The 14,047-nt window shown below is 37.5% G+C and overlaps 2 protein-coding genes across 2 annotated transcripts in view; one reads left to right on the forward strand and one right to left on the reverse strand.

Moving 5' to 3' along the window:
• Positions 1-8,364, reverse strand: part of LOC113683328 (lipopolysaccharide-responsive and beige-like anchor protein) — a 38,211-nt gene extending 29,847 nt beyond the window's left edge. Inside the window, exons 1-14 of the mRNA XM_027200567.2 lie at positions 8,123-8,364; positions 7,731-7,835; positions 6,354-6,483; positions 5,613-5,713; positions 5,038-5,133; positions 4,724-4,845; positions 4,472-4,610; positions 3,970-4,086; positions 3,142-3,288; positions 2,518-2,574; positions 1,963-2,103; positions 1,535-1,597; positions 755-837; positions 154-262 (exon numbers count right to left, since the gene is read on the reverse strand). Of these exons, the coding sequence (XP_027056368.2) occupies positions 154-262; positions 755-837; positions 1,535-1,597; positions 1,963-2,103; positions 2,518-2,574; positions 3,142-3,288; positions 3,970-4,086; positions 4,472-4,610; positions 4,724-4,845; positions 5,038-5,133; positions 5,613-5,713; positions 6,354-6,483; positions 7,731-7,835; positions 8,123-8,350 (1,638 nt within the window). The 5' untranslated portion in view covers positions 8,351-8,364. The remainder of the gene's footprint in view (positions 1-153; positions 263-754; positions 838-1,534; positions 1,598-1,962; positions 2,104-2,517; positions 2,575-3,141; positions 3,289-3,969; positions 4,087-4,471; positions 4,611-4,723; positions 4,846-5,037; positions 5,134-5,612; positions 5,714-6,353; positions 6,484-7,730; positions 7,836-8,122) is intronic.
• A 27-nt stretch (positions 8,365-8,391) lies between these two features.
• LOC113683331 (uncharacterized) lies at positions 8,392-14,044 on the forward strand. Its single transcript, XM_027200570.2, has 7 exons — positions 8,392-8,612; positions 9,568-9,882; positions 10,249-10,507; positions 11,209-11,329; positions 12,013-12,124; positions 12,734-12,769; positions 12,927-14,044. The coding sequence occupies exons 1-7, from the start codon at positions 8,592-8,594 to the stop codon at positions 13,689-13,691; spliced, it is 1,629 nt and encodes a 542-aa protein (XP_027056371.2). The 5' UTR covers positions 8,392-8,591; the 3' UTR covers positions 13,692-14,044.
• Positions 14,045-14,047: the final 3 nt, after the last annotated feature.

The following is a 14,047-nucleotide window of genomic DNA, read 5'->3' on the forward strand; positions in this document are numbered from 1 at the left end:
GTCCTAGGTAGGTCCTACGTAGGCCCTTTGCCTCGATTGCATTTTCGGAATCAGCTGGAAACCGAGCTTACTGAGGCTAATCAAAACAGAGATGAAAAAATATGTGAAATAGACAAAAACGACAGAAACAGAGAAGCAAAGCGATTTTTTTACCATTTCTAAAACGTGACTGATGACAAGAAATCCCTGACACTGAATCATCTGCTGTTGGCTTGTGCAAGACCTCCTCAGAAGATCAGACAGAAGTGACAGAAGTACAGTACTGTGCAAACAAACAACCAAACAAAAAACGAATTAGCCTTTTTGCTCTCTTTTCACCTATCGCATTTTCAATATAGCAAAGTGCACAGTTTAAAAGTCTCCACAGCAACCAAGCGATACTACAGGCGATTGAAAAAAAGAAATGCAAATAGCCCTTAACAACCAATGAGAACTCAACTAAAACCAAGTGAAACTGCCAAAAGCGCGGGAAAACGCAGATGACTAAGTCGTGATTAGTAACAGTTTTACATCTGATTGGTTAAGATAGTGGCGCGAGTTTTCTGGACCAATCAGAGAGCAACGTAAAGAAAAACCAACGCGATTCCAGATTACTATGGACATTCGTTTAAAAATGGATTTAATAACAATGTCGCTTCAGTAATATACCATGTGCGCAAAGGATCCGACCCTGTTGTTGCCTTTCTATCTCAAACACTCACTTTAATATACCATTAACCCCATGTTAGCTACATCTAAAACTATCATTTCTCACCAGATTGCTAATTCAGGAGTTTCAATAGCTTCTCCACTTCCTTCCTGAGGGAAATCCAGCTGAGAAAACAATGGGAGCAGCATCTGATAGGAAGTAATCATACCCATCAGTAACTGAACTTTCAATAAATATGAAGAACCTTCAATTTAAGCTCTGATGCTCATTGGAATGATCGCAAGCAATAGTTATTTGCAGACGAGTCTCAACAACTCAAACCATCGGTAACTTGAGTCTGGTGATAAGTCAACTTTGCAACTCGTTTCCCTCGATAACTTTGATATGGTTCCATTCATTTACTGTGTTTTAAACAGAATAATCAGAAATAACGATTACCGCTGACTATAAATGACGATTACCGCTAACTCGGACTAACTTTTTCCCCCATTTAAGTCATTTTCATCACAGGCTACTGACAGGCTACCGACAGGCTACCGACAGCAGATTGACGATTACCGATAAGCTACCGACAGGAGAGCGACGATCAGCCGACAAATCGCCACCAATCAAACGAAACGGCAAACAGAAGGCAAAAAGCAAAGAGAAGGCTGTATACATGAAGGCGACTGAAAAACCGTCTACTTTGGGAAGTGTTCTTTTTACACCAGTGACTAAACCTTTAATGATTTTCGAGTTACACGTAATCTTTGAAATGGAGGGGAAATGTTCTTACATGTAGCTTCAAGGTGCCCTCTTGCTTTGTAAGAGGCTTCTAAAAGGCTACAAGAAACTGGGATTATTTCTTTCACCCGACAGGACCAAAAGAGAGTGAAAATGACTCACTTGAATTCCTCCCAAAGAGTGAAGGATACTCTGAAGAGAATGTGTGACAACAGACTGCACTCCCTGAAAAGAACCAGAGTACAGGATAAATTATACCTCTGATAAATAGTGGTATTTATTGTTAAAACAGATACAAGTAAAATGCACAGCCAGTCATCGTACCGTACAACCTAACGCAAAACGCCAACAGCAAGCTGCTTAAATGTCATAATTCACATCCCAAGATGATGATAATTTAACAAAAAGCATCACTCCAAATTTGAATTTGTCCTTGGAGTGATCAAAGAGCCATCTTGTAAGCTGCTTAATTCGATTACTTCATTTAATCATTTATTCATCCATTCACTAATCTATTACTAAATTAAGTAATGAATTTGTTCGTCTCCGACACAAAAATCCCAGCTGGGCCTGCATGGATCAAATCTCACCTCTAGCATTAGAGCATGGGGTGAATGACAGAAAAAGGATGGATTTTCAGTGGGCGAAGCTTCCAGGCATAACTGCTGATCGCAAGCTTTGGGACTGTACATGAACATGATAACAGCTGACAGGTGGCCTTCATACAAAACCTGGTAGAAAGAAATCAAAGAAAATTGGGAAACTTGAACTTTACTTGAAAAATAAGACAAAGACATCCCCTTACACACAAGCTGTGTGGTCGACACTGCCAGAGCTTATCCTACACTTGGATAAAGGGGTAAGTTTCTAAAGCGACATGCTGATGCTGGTCAATTTATCCACTTAAACCTATTTATTTATGCTCGAACACAGCCCAGTTTTCAGACTCTAGTGTCTGAAATTGGACACTAGTATCTAACATCAGACAATTGTGTTTAAAATCAAAACAACAATGGTTATCAGTATGGTTTATTGTAGAAAAACATCTCAGGTTGATACTGGTAAGTTCATGAGAACTCATCAGAGACTCACTGAGTAAAAATGAAAAACACCAACTACATGTTCTATACAAGACAACCAAATACCTTTCTATCCTGCTCTGATAACGGCGTATCAATTTCAGCAGGAAATTTAAACTGGCCCTGGAGGGGATAAAACAAATTATAAACATAGAATAATTGGGAACACATTCCAGGTCATTCAGACCAGCCTATAATTGTACATGACTGTACTGTATTACATGACCACTCCCAATCCTTTTGTTCCTAAAGAAACACTGACCCTAATTACTACTTTGATACCATGTACCATAAAGTAGACCCCTAACAGTTGGAATACTCTCACATTTCCTAAAGGCATGTGATCATTTCACCACCAGGGAAAGTTAAGATAGCCATTCTTTAACACGGTTACTGTCACAGTAGTAATTTTTAAACTTCTATGTACAGCCACCTTGGCAACACTTAAAATGCTTCAGATAAAACTCCATATATAAATATCAAAACCCCCAAAGGAAGGTAACAAGACATTTCTATGGTAGGATCTAGGGAAAGACTCAAAATCTCAAAAGGAAAAAAGAGTAAAGCAGTTACCATAAGTTCAATTTACAAATGGCCAGAGTGAGAAGGCAAAACCAAAACAACTGTCTGTGGTGGGGAGAGGACATTTTCTACAACAGATCAATATCATCACTGCCACTCACGACTAACCTTGTACCAAGGCCCTAATCTATGTATGGCACCAACAGTCTGGGCACTAAGAGCCTCAGAGAAGACATATACTGCTGCCATTTGGCCACAGAACACACTTTGAACATCTGCTTTAGGTGAAGAACCAATGTAACACTTGTCAAATGGCTAACAAAGAAGAAACAACAAAGTATGATTATCAAAATATTCTCCAACAAGTGACTGGTCTATGTGAAAACACACACAAAAAAGAGATACAAAAAAGTGATACTAAATTGGAGTAATTTAGTAATATGGTAGAGATGACAAAAAAGGACAAAACTCAAGATGCAAAACAGTCTCTGGGATTGGAAGATAGACCTATAAAAATTTCTGAGCTACAATCATCTCATTTTCCTTAATACGAAGGGCTATGTGCTGTTGTCAACTAACACATTCAGTAATACCTCTAAATAACCGATTTCAAGGTCAGTAATGTAAGTTCTGATTTATGGCCTAAGCATAAAGCAAGTAGAAAAAACAACTGAAGATACCATACCGTACCATACAAGGTTAGCAAAGATATTAATTATATTTCTAGTTTCAAAGAGAGGGGGGAAGATTTTTATTTAAACAATTTTTTTAGTTTAACCAGCCACAGAGTGAAATATGCCCCTTTGGACTGACTAATCATAGTGCAGGTACCAACTGAGAGATAATCTATGATATTTACCTAGTATTAAAAGTACCACCACTCTGTGTATCTCCCACTCCAAAAGTCAAAATTTTCAATTATAAACAACTTTCTATCAAGCCCTCTTGAAACACAAAAATAATTGAGTTGAAAAAGTATGCTTGTTGCATCATTACCTCATTAGCATGTACCAGAGTGGTCTCCCCAGTGGAAACTACTTTACCATTCACAAAACATCGGATCTCACTGGAATGAAATCTGTTGTATGCATGTACAACAGTGACCATATACCACTGGAAAGAAAGCAGTGATCAATTTCTTAATTATACTAAAGTGAGCTTAATTATAAATTTTCTAGGATTGTTATCTACCTGTGCGATAAAAAAAATCCACAAACAGACTAAAATTATCAAGTTTCAATTAAAAGATTATTTGATGCAATTCTTTGTGGCATGGTTAACTTGTTACTGTTGCCATGTCTTCCTAAAAAGACTATGTTTTCCAAGGAAATATAGCACATAAAATGACACTGAAAGAGGAAAAGAGACAAAAAAGTACAATACACGTGACTCCATTGAAAATAAGTGTACATGTACATTTCGTTTAGCTAATCTCAACAGCAGTGTCTGTGACACTACTTAAGGAAAGGTACAAAATGATGTTGCATGATATTTTTACCTTTTGAGGATGGAATTCAAACTTAACCAGGTGATGAAGCACTTTGTTTTCTTTTTTTCCAGTTTTCACAGCACATTCTAAGACCAGCATGGGTCCTGAGAAATGTGCAGAATAACCGAGTCCCTTACCAGTCCGAAAACTGCAATGAAAAAGTTGAACACAAACAATTATAATTAACTATCACTAAAACCACCTCCTTTATCATTTTTCTCAACCTAAATGATAAAAATAAAATTGCACAAATGGACTTACCAGTACAAGTAAGGCTTGCACTTCTCCGCATTAGCCAGGTGAGAGGTATCAAGGCATAGCCAAGTTGAAAATGTAAAACCTGACTGCAGTGGCCATTTTGAAATGGGTGGCAAAGTGATGGCCTGTCATGGTAAGCATAAAACAACTCTTACTAAATCATGACTGAGAAACTACCCTCTACTTTAAAAAATGTTTCTCTGTCACTACACTATGGTTTGACCTCAGCACAAACAGAATTTAGATTGGTGTCTTATTTTTGAAAAAATTAAATTCCACATCTTTCATTAAAAAAAAAAAACATCATGGCCACTCACCCCTCCCTCTTGACCAGAAAAGTTGAAATAAACATCAGGACCATGTTTATCCAACATCAGCTTCAAGATGGTTAACAGCTTGACCGTATGACAGGGCTGAAAATACAGGCACATGTAGTTGTGTTAACCCAAAACATCATCAACATCTCATAATTTAAGTTATTAGTAAATGCTTCATGAAAAAATTCTATGTTGCTCTGCATCCATACAGGCAGGGTGAAAATGTGGTGAGGACCAAAAAGTAGTATAGAAGGTGCACCTACTAGTGCGTCACTGACATTCTTATCCTGTGATCTATTACTGAACAGATGAATGGAAACATGGATCTCAGACATTTTATCAAAGACAGAGACAAAAAGTTTGCAGAGCTGTTTATGGTAATATGATCTATGCATTTGTCCTCCAATAAATATAAAAAAGAACTAATCAAAAAACAAATATGTTAAATTCAACTTCTTATTTTGATAATCATAGGCTGGCAATGGTCCAAAACAGGAACCTTAAAGAAAAAAAAATCTTGATCTCTAGTGGTTTGTTACATTTCAATTTCTAGCAAAAGAAGATCTAAAGCTCACCCATTTCCCATTCACACCCTTCAAAGTGACAAACAAAGTCTTCAGCTCTTTGACTGTAATACTGTAACTGGACAAGATTCCAAGAAGTTCCACCAGTTTGTCTGAAAACAAGATAAACAGTAATGACAAAAATTAAAAAATTGAAAATACACATGCAGTCCTCACCCAAGAATTTGTATACAATAAAACCCAGTATTACCTCCCCCCTCCCCCTGTACATGAACTCTATAAAAGGTCTCCTCTGTACTGTAAGTGGTCACCAGCCTTTGTAAAAGAAGGGGGGGAGGGCAGCATTTTATCCTGTTCTATTTTTTCTGTTGATACTGTCATTGTTATCATTTATTTATTTCTTGTTACTGTCTTTTACTTCCTCAGTCATTACTTAACACTGCACTGGTACAAGGCAGACGCCTAAATTTTACAATTGGTGGTAACAATTATTTAATCTCCTGAAATTTCTCCAAATCTTTTACTTACATCTCCTTGTTGTTGAAAAAGAGTTTGGTTATACATTTATATCAAAATAAATCCCTATAGCTAATATATTTGTCATGTTTATGTATTTTAGTCAACAGTTTGGTAGAAAATGCATTAGTGTGGTGAGAAAAATGAAGTGGTGGTCATAAATCTTCAACCTGAAACAAAGGCAAAGAACCATTATTCTAAGCATTAGGGATTACAGTTGAGTGACATCAAATATAACTAGGGTTAAGCAAATGTGTTTAATTGTTCAGTAATCACCTGCCACAACAACTTCCCCTTCCTGTGAGAGCCGGCATAGCACTCTTTCAATTAGTCCAATTTTAGTAGCTGCTTGTAAGTTAGGAATGCTTTTTCTTAAAATTGCAATAAGCAATCCAAGAATTTCAACCTGTGGAAGAAGACAACATAATATCTAAATGATAGAAAGACACCAAAACTTCTAGAAAAATGCTGTATTCTTAAACATAAAACCATAGGTTCAAATCAATTTAAGCTTTGACAGCAGTTCAAGAACATTTCCTGTTCAAATTATATTCTTAAAAAATGATTTCCCAGTGCAATCTTTCCGCTATAGTTGTAGTAAAATCTCTTGTGAGGTTACCAGGGATGACTTTTTAAACTACTGTGTAAGACAAATAGAAAATGAAATGGAAATACAAGGAAAGCAACAAACAATGTATGAAACATACTTCAAGGGGAAAAAATAACAGAATAAACTAGCTGAGAATGTCTTCAATTCTCCTGATATTTATGAGTTAATACATCTAAATTTAAAAAAATAAAAATAAATGAATGAAATAAATATACAAAATAAAAAATATATATATCAGATATCTAAGAATTTATAGTGCATTTATTAAGTTTGCTTTGTATACCCAATGTCTCTTATCTTATTGAGTAATAGGTGGAGAATCAGGCTACTTTTCCAGGTGTCCTTAATTCATAAATATGGATGTCTTGCTTGAGAGGTCCACGATCTTTTTCTATTCAACATGTACATGTCTAAATAGCTTTTAGTTTCCCGCAAAAAGTATAAATTCTGAGGGAAATGTGAAAAGACTAAAATCTAGCAGACACTAAGTAACAAAGCAAACTAAGACTACTTTTCCAATGGTAAATATTTGAAAATGAAGTTGACACTTTAGGCTGTAATTAAACAAAAACTGCCACATACACACATGTAAACAGTCTCACCTAGAATCAAAGCAGATTTCAAATACATAAATTAAAATCAAAAGCCATGTTGTTTCCTTTCCGAAGCGTAAACCTGTACTTCAATGTTCAAATAATTATACGGTATTGTAAACACAAAAAATATTAATGGTGCTAATGAAATAAACAAAAACATCTCAATACAGAGATATCTCAAGGATGAGGTTAATTTATTAGAAAGCATAATTTATCATTCGCAACGAAGAGGAACTGGCACTTCAACAAAGAAATTAAGAAATTTTATGTTCATTAACTGCTGACGAGAAGAGCACAATATTTTCTCTACCGTGCGGTATCCTTGGAAATAAACAAAAAGCCACAAAGAGAAATTGCCAAGAACTCACGAATCAGATAAAAGAAAAGAAAAATATGGAGAGACCGCGGAGCTAGGGCGTAAGCGGGAATTAAAGTGTGGGTTCTTACCTTAAGTGAAATATTGCAGTGCTCCAAAAGCTCTAATAATATTATCAAATCCGATGAATCTTTGATGGTAAACCGGGCTTCGAGATCAAAAACTCCACCAACAAGCTAAAAAATGCGAGAATAAAATTGGCAAAAACATATGTTACTTGATTGATCGTTTACTGAAAAACAAAATGACATGTAATCAACATCACGCGCGCGGGTAAATATGCGGAAGAACACGATATTTGATTTCTTTCTCTGCGATATTTAATTATCGAGTTTTATCACGTACAACTAACTAAGATCCTGACACAAAACTTTCCTTTTTAGATGCAAATTCAGCTTTGGAGCTGCAGCGTATTGTAAAATTAGTCCTCAAAGGATATTTAGACAAAAATATATTTTCTCACCGAATCAAAAACAGTGTCCACAACTCTCTTATAATCAGTTTGTTCCTCAGCTTGTGTGGCCAGATCGATCAGCTGTGAGAGCTTTGTGCGAGCCGCGGTGCTAACAGCATTAAGTGATCTGTCCCTTTCGTAGTTCTTCCTTTCTCCGCTCTCATTGTTCTTTTTCTGAAGCAAGACTTGATCTGTTTCAGAGCGGCTAGTTGGTGACAGGCCAGGTGAATCCGCCATGTTAGCTCATCCTTGGTGCAAATGCGCATGTCCGCGAAGATGGCCTCGTTTTCGTTATCAGCTGATTGTAGCGTCTTTTGTTGCCAAGCGTACGCCAAAGTCAAAGCGTATTTATACTCCATCTGTTTCGTTGTTTTATTTCTACTCTTGGCCTTGATTCCTCTATAAATGGTCTTTCTGGCTGCCATATAGCTTTTTTGATGCGTTTAGTCTCTTTTGGTGAGGATCTGACTTTTCTGAAATGCCAGCGCCACGCTCAAAGGTATGTGACTCAATATGATCAACAGCATGTTCTATATTTTCGTTGTTGACATTAACTTTCGCCTCCTAGAATGATATTGAGATCGCTCTTTCTTCAAAATGATCTTTCACGATTTTATATCTATTGATTGAGAAGCATTAAGATCTTAAAGGAATGGTTTACATAAACATAAAAAAGTGTTTAAAATTTTCAAAGTATTTCAATGTTGTGGTATGTCTAAATGAACCTTCAACTTTCCCACAATATGATCTTTCCTAGATCGAGAATTCTGATTGCTATACATTTGATGTGTAAAATTAATCGAACGAACGCTTTTTTTTCTCACTAATTAAAGTTCCTGTAATTAGATTGTGTCTGTAGTGAAGTTGATTTCATGATTAACCTAATTAAATTTACAACAGAAATTAAGCATATTATATCATTCTGAAGTGATGATGGTGACATAAGAAATTTGCAAACTTACTGTTGAAACATGGAGAATTTCCATATCTCGTCTGGATGTGAGCATTCAATGGGTTGTTATACTGTTATTCCTGAGATCTCTGAAGTACAAGAGATGACTGCATGAAGGCAATTAAAATTTAATGTGTGCTCTGTTGTCTATCTGCTTACAATCCAAGTTAAAGAAAAAAAAGTTGATTTAAGCTTCTCCATTTTTGATAATTATGGAAATTTGCACAGCAGCAACTCTCCTTGTTAGAAAATGTCTTAAATAAAGAAACCATCACTTTATTTTGTACTATTTTATTGTACATTTTTGTAGAGAGGCTGTTTCTTCTTGAGCACTAATTAGCCTTTGTTTACTACATTTACCACTTTCAAGGGCTCAAATAAGGGTTTATGGCCTTGAAAGACTCATGTAATATGTTTTTAAAGTTTTTGTTTGACATAAGAAAACTAATAACAAAACAATCTACTTTAACTTGGGCAAAATATCTTATTAAATCTCTTGCAGAGATATGAATCAGAGTATCTTTCACATTACAAGCAATTTGAGGCTAAACGTCCTGATACAGTGAAGGGTGAAGTGACAAGATCAGTTACCAACAGCCACATGAACAGTCATGGTTCAACGCCAAGGGCAGGCCTACAGTCCAGTAAACTGGGTACTATCCATGAACCTCCACTTCAAAGAAAAAGGATTGTGCCATATGAAAAGAACCACAACATCTTCACAACTTTTACTGTTAAAGAACAGGATGATAGAGACTGGTTAAAGTCTGGTGGAGAATCACGCAGGTCCCATTCACTTAACAGACAACAGGAGAAGGTGAGTAGGAGACAGCCTCCTCTGAGGGGCAGAAAATTGGAAAGAAAACATTAATTTGTGATGCAGAGACTTTAGTTTGGAATTTCAAGGCAAAGTGGCTAAACTAATTTAAGGATGCAGCCCCTTATCATTTCCATTTCAAATTATGGCAGTTGAAGATGCTTTTATGTTGCATTAGATTTGTGAAATTACAAATTTAAAGGAAAAAAAGTCAGCAGATAAACCTTGACAAGGAGATATGACACAAATATTCAATGGAGCATCCAAACTTTTGAAAAGAGTAATTTCTATAACTTACCCTCAACAATTTCAAAAAAGGTAAATTTGCTAGTGACAATTTTCAATGGCATATATTTTTTTATTCAGGGAAAAAGCACAAAGGCTGTACAAAGTTCAGAACTAAACAGAAGTGAAACGCCAATCCTTGCAGCTGAGAGAAAGATGTTTCATGATCAAGAGCAGCATGGAAACAGAAAGCAGCCAGTTTACATGCCAGACAGAATCAACAGGAGAAGCACTTACAAACTGGATTATGTGGACTACAAGAAACAATCAAAGTCCCCTAAAAAGAGCAAACCCAGAAAACAGCAGAGTCCACCAAAGATAGTTGGAGGTAGGAAAGGAGGTAAGGAAATATACACTGTACCTGTGATGGTTGATGAAAATGAAACCACATTCTGCTCACATATTTCAAGGTTTCTACATTTTTTACATGTGCATTTATTTTCTTTAACCCTTTACACCCTAACATCAGTATGCATATTCTCCATACCATCCTTTACACATTTCCAAAGAGGCTGACAAGGAGAATTTGTTTAATAATCAAGAGCTGCTTTAGTTAGTGATCATCTCTTCTATTCTCAAGACTTTCAGGTTTGATTCAGAGGTGTTATGGTAAAGAGAAATTACATGCATTAGTCACACTTAGGGGCTTAAGGGTTGATGAAGCTCGATTTGAAAATTATTGTGAAGAAAATTTTCTATGAATTCATCCAAATATACATAAATGGACATGTATGCGTACTTGCAATAATTTGTTTCATCTGATATTATTACCACCAACTTAATTCGACATGAATTGCAAGACTTTTCCAACTTACCATACAACACCTACACATACTCGCAGTTCATTAGTTACATTGTAACTAATGAACTGCAAGTATTGTAACAATATGTACATCATTGAAACAAAGCCTGTTAACTCAGTGGCTTTGGACTCAATTCAGTACAACCAACAATTTACTTCAATTCTTCCTCTCTTTCCATTCTTTCCAACGGTCGCCCCCATCAATTTTCTTTATCACGACAGCTTTTCTTTTTCAACAGAAGTCAGCCCTGATCGCCTTCCACCTGCTGGGATCCGAAGAGCCACAAGTATTGGTGATACAAGACTTCTAAGACCTTCAGAAGACTCCCAGTACCTAAGGTCACCAGAACGCCAACAAAAGTAATTTGATTTTTAATAGTACTTCCCAGCAGATACCCCGCTGAAGTAGACACCCCACAACTTGCGCATACCGTAATCCCCGATTAAAACTTCAATAAACAAAACAGTCAAGGGCTCATTTGTTCAATTTAAAGGGCGGATAACGCGATCCAACGGATAAATCACCATCCAGCAGACGAGTGTCAACAAAACGTACTGCACTCTCCATCGGCTACTGATTTATCCACTTTTCAAAGAACCGGAGCTAGATCTGAAGCAACATTCAGTGCTGCGCACCCGCATTTTTTCAGAATTGCAGTCATTTCCTCTAAGTAACGATTTTATTCGTTTATTCTCACTAACTAAGGATAACGTAGATTTGGATTCACTGCTTTTTTAACTGAGTGTTTTACGAATTGAGTATTTGCTTAACTGTATTATGAATTCTCGGCTGTTTCCAAAAATTATTGAGTAATTTACTCAGAATAAAGATGGAGAGCAATGATGCAAAGCAGAATTATAATGGATTTTCTTGACTCATTCCTCCAATGCAAACGTTCGTAGCTACGGACACCATGTGGTCTTTCCGAAGATATTCGCTGTGACCAGAGATGACTTCATAAGTTTTTTCTTTGGTTCAGAGCCTGTAATTTTAACTACCTATGCTTTGCTCCTTCTTTATGCTCTTTATTTTCTGATTCTAGAGTTTTTGACTCAGAGTATTCAAGCCGCTTTGTTCAGCCAACGAAGTTTAAATACGTTGATGGATTATGGATAGAAACTCCAATCAGCACGGAGGCAACTTATAACGTAAAGGTTAGTGAAGTACTCAGTATCGGAATGATTGGACCTCTAAGATAACGTTGCCTGAGGTACTTTAAGCAGCTAAGCCAGGGGGACGCCTCAAAATTGAGAGGCGTTAAGCTAAAACCAAACTTTATCGTAGCTAAGTAGAAAAAGAGAGCAAAATTAGAGCTCGATGTAGACGCAACTGCTTTCCCTGAGTTTCAGGGGCGCTCCCTTTAGAAACGGATTAACGAAGCCTACTGCAAGCGCGGGAAATGCAGATAATGCAGATGCAGAAATGCAGATCTGATTGGTCGAGGAGATTGCGCCTATTGCCCATCATAACGTGCGATGATAAGGGAAAAACTGGTATATCTAGGAGTACAGTTATTTTTACTTTCAACGAAACCGCAAAAGTGATCGGCGCAGTCTTCCTCTTCCACCTCCTCGTTCCTCTGGCAGCTGATGCGACCGTAGGTCAAATTTTGCCGTCGCGCCATGCAATAACCGTTCATAACGTAGTCTCTGAGGGGCTATAGTTGTACTCTGAGTAGGATATTAACATATCTTTCGATCCGATCGAGAACTTGATTTCTTGGAATTGAGTGTTGTTCTTAATTAGTTTCTTTTCTTTTCTAGGATAAACAGAAGGATACGCCCGATTGGTTTAATCAGGTAAATTCTCTTGACCAGCTGTTCTCTCATTCAAATACATTCACCTTGGATGTTTATTTGGTTATCTTTGTAATGATTCACAGCTAAACTTTTAGTAAGATCTAACATTCCATGTAGTTTGTTTATTGAGAGTCTGATCAAGTATTCCATTCCACAGGTACTTCATCGTCGTAACGAGGCCTATGGCTACGCGCACAATGCGCGAGGAACACATTTCTCTCGCGAGAGCCTAGATGAAATCAACAGAGAACAGGCGGAACGTGCGGGTTCTCTTTCCTCAGCTGAGGAAAAGAGCAGAAATCGTACAGCACACCCACGATCCCGAGCAAGAAGCATGTCGCCACCACGAAGACGCGAAGCGTGGACCGAAGAACGCTCTCGCTCTCCGACAGGTTCCGAAGATAGGCGAGCAGGCTCGGGAACGGACGCCACATCTGATGATGGGACCGACATGATTCTTGAACGAGGTCGATCTCCAACTCCAGAACTTCGAGATACCCGAACATCTCGACGGCACCACCTTGATGTGACGACCGATATCTTGAACGATAGCTTTGAGAAGTCTGTGTCGCTTTCGAGGAAAAAGAAACCTGCTTCGCGGGGATACAGCAAGTCCGGCCGGAATGGGTATAGCACACCCCCTAGAGATGATAGGGAAGCTCGCCCTGCCAGCCCGGCCTCGAGTGTGCGATTAGGAGATGATGCAAGGTCCTTCACACCTCCCCGCAGGGTGGGCATATCCCCACCTGATCCCCGTCAAGTCAGTCCACCGGCTAGCGTCGGGGGTAGTGTGAGAGGAAGAGATGATGACGTGTTGTCCGTGTCTGCGATGTCGAGTCGCGCATCGACTGCATCGGAGACACTTGAACGAGCCAGGAAACGGCAAGACGAGTTTTGGAAACGAGAAAACGGTCCTAAATAAAAAGATACAAAGAAATCCCAAAAAAGATAAAAGTACAAATGTCTAGTTTTAATACTTGTTGAAGTAGAGAAATTCCTCTGTCCGCTAACACTTTATTTAAATCCATAAATTTAAGTACCTTTTGCCGGTTAATTTTAAGAAAGTCGTGTCTTTACAAATCGCACGCACATAAGAAAGTCACATCAGTCTCAGTGAGAAAACGTAAATTCCTTTTTGTCGCACTTCTTGTAGTCGAAAGTGTTTCCTTCAGTGTTGTTTTTTATACATGATTTTAAACGATCGGGTTTTTTTAATTGTAAGCTTTAAGTAAAAAAAAAAATTAAAAGAACAAAAATAAAGTAATTCTCAGTCTACCT

The sequence above is a fragment of the Pocillopora damicornis genome, chromosome 13 (assembly GCF_964200805.1).
Source record: "Pocillopora damicornis chromosome 13, jaPocDami1.2, whole genome shotgun sequence".
Classification (NCBI taxonomy): Eukaryota; Metazoa; Cnidaria; class Anthozoa; order Scleractinia; family Pocilloporidae; genus Pocillopora; species Pocillopora damicornis.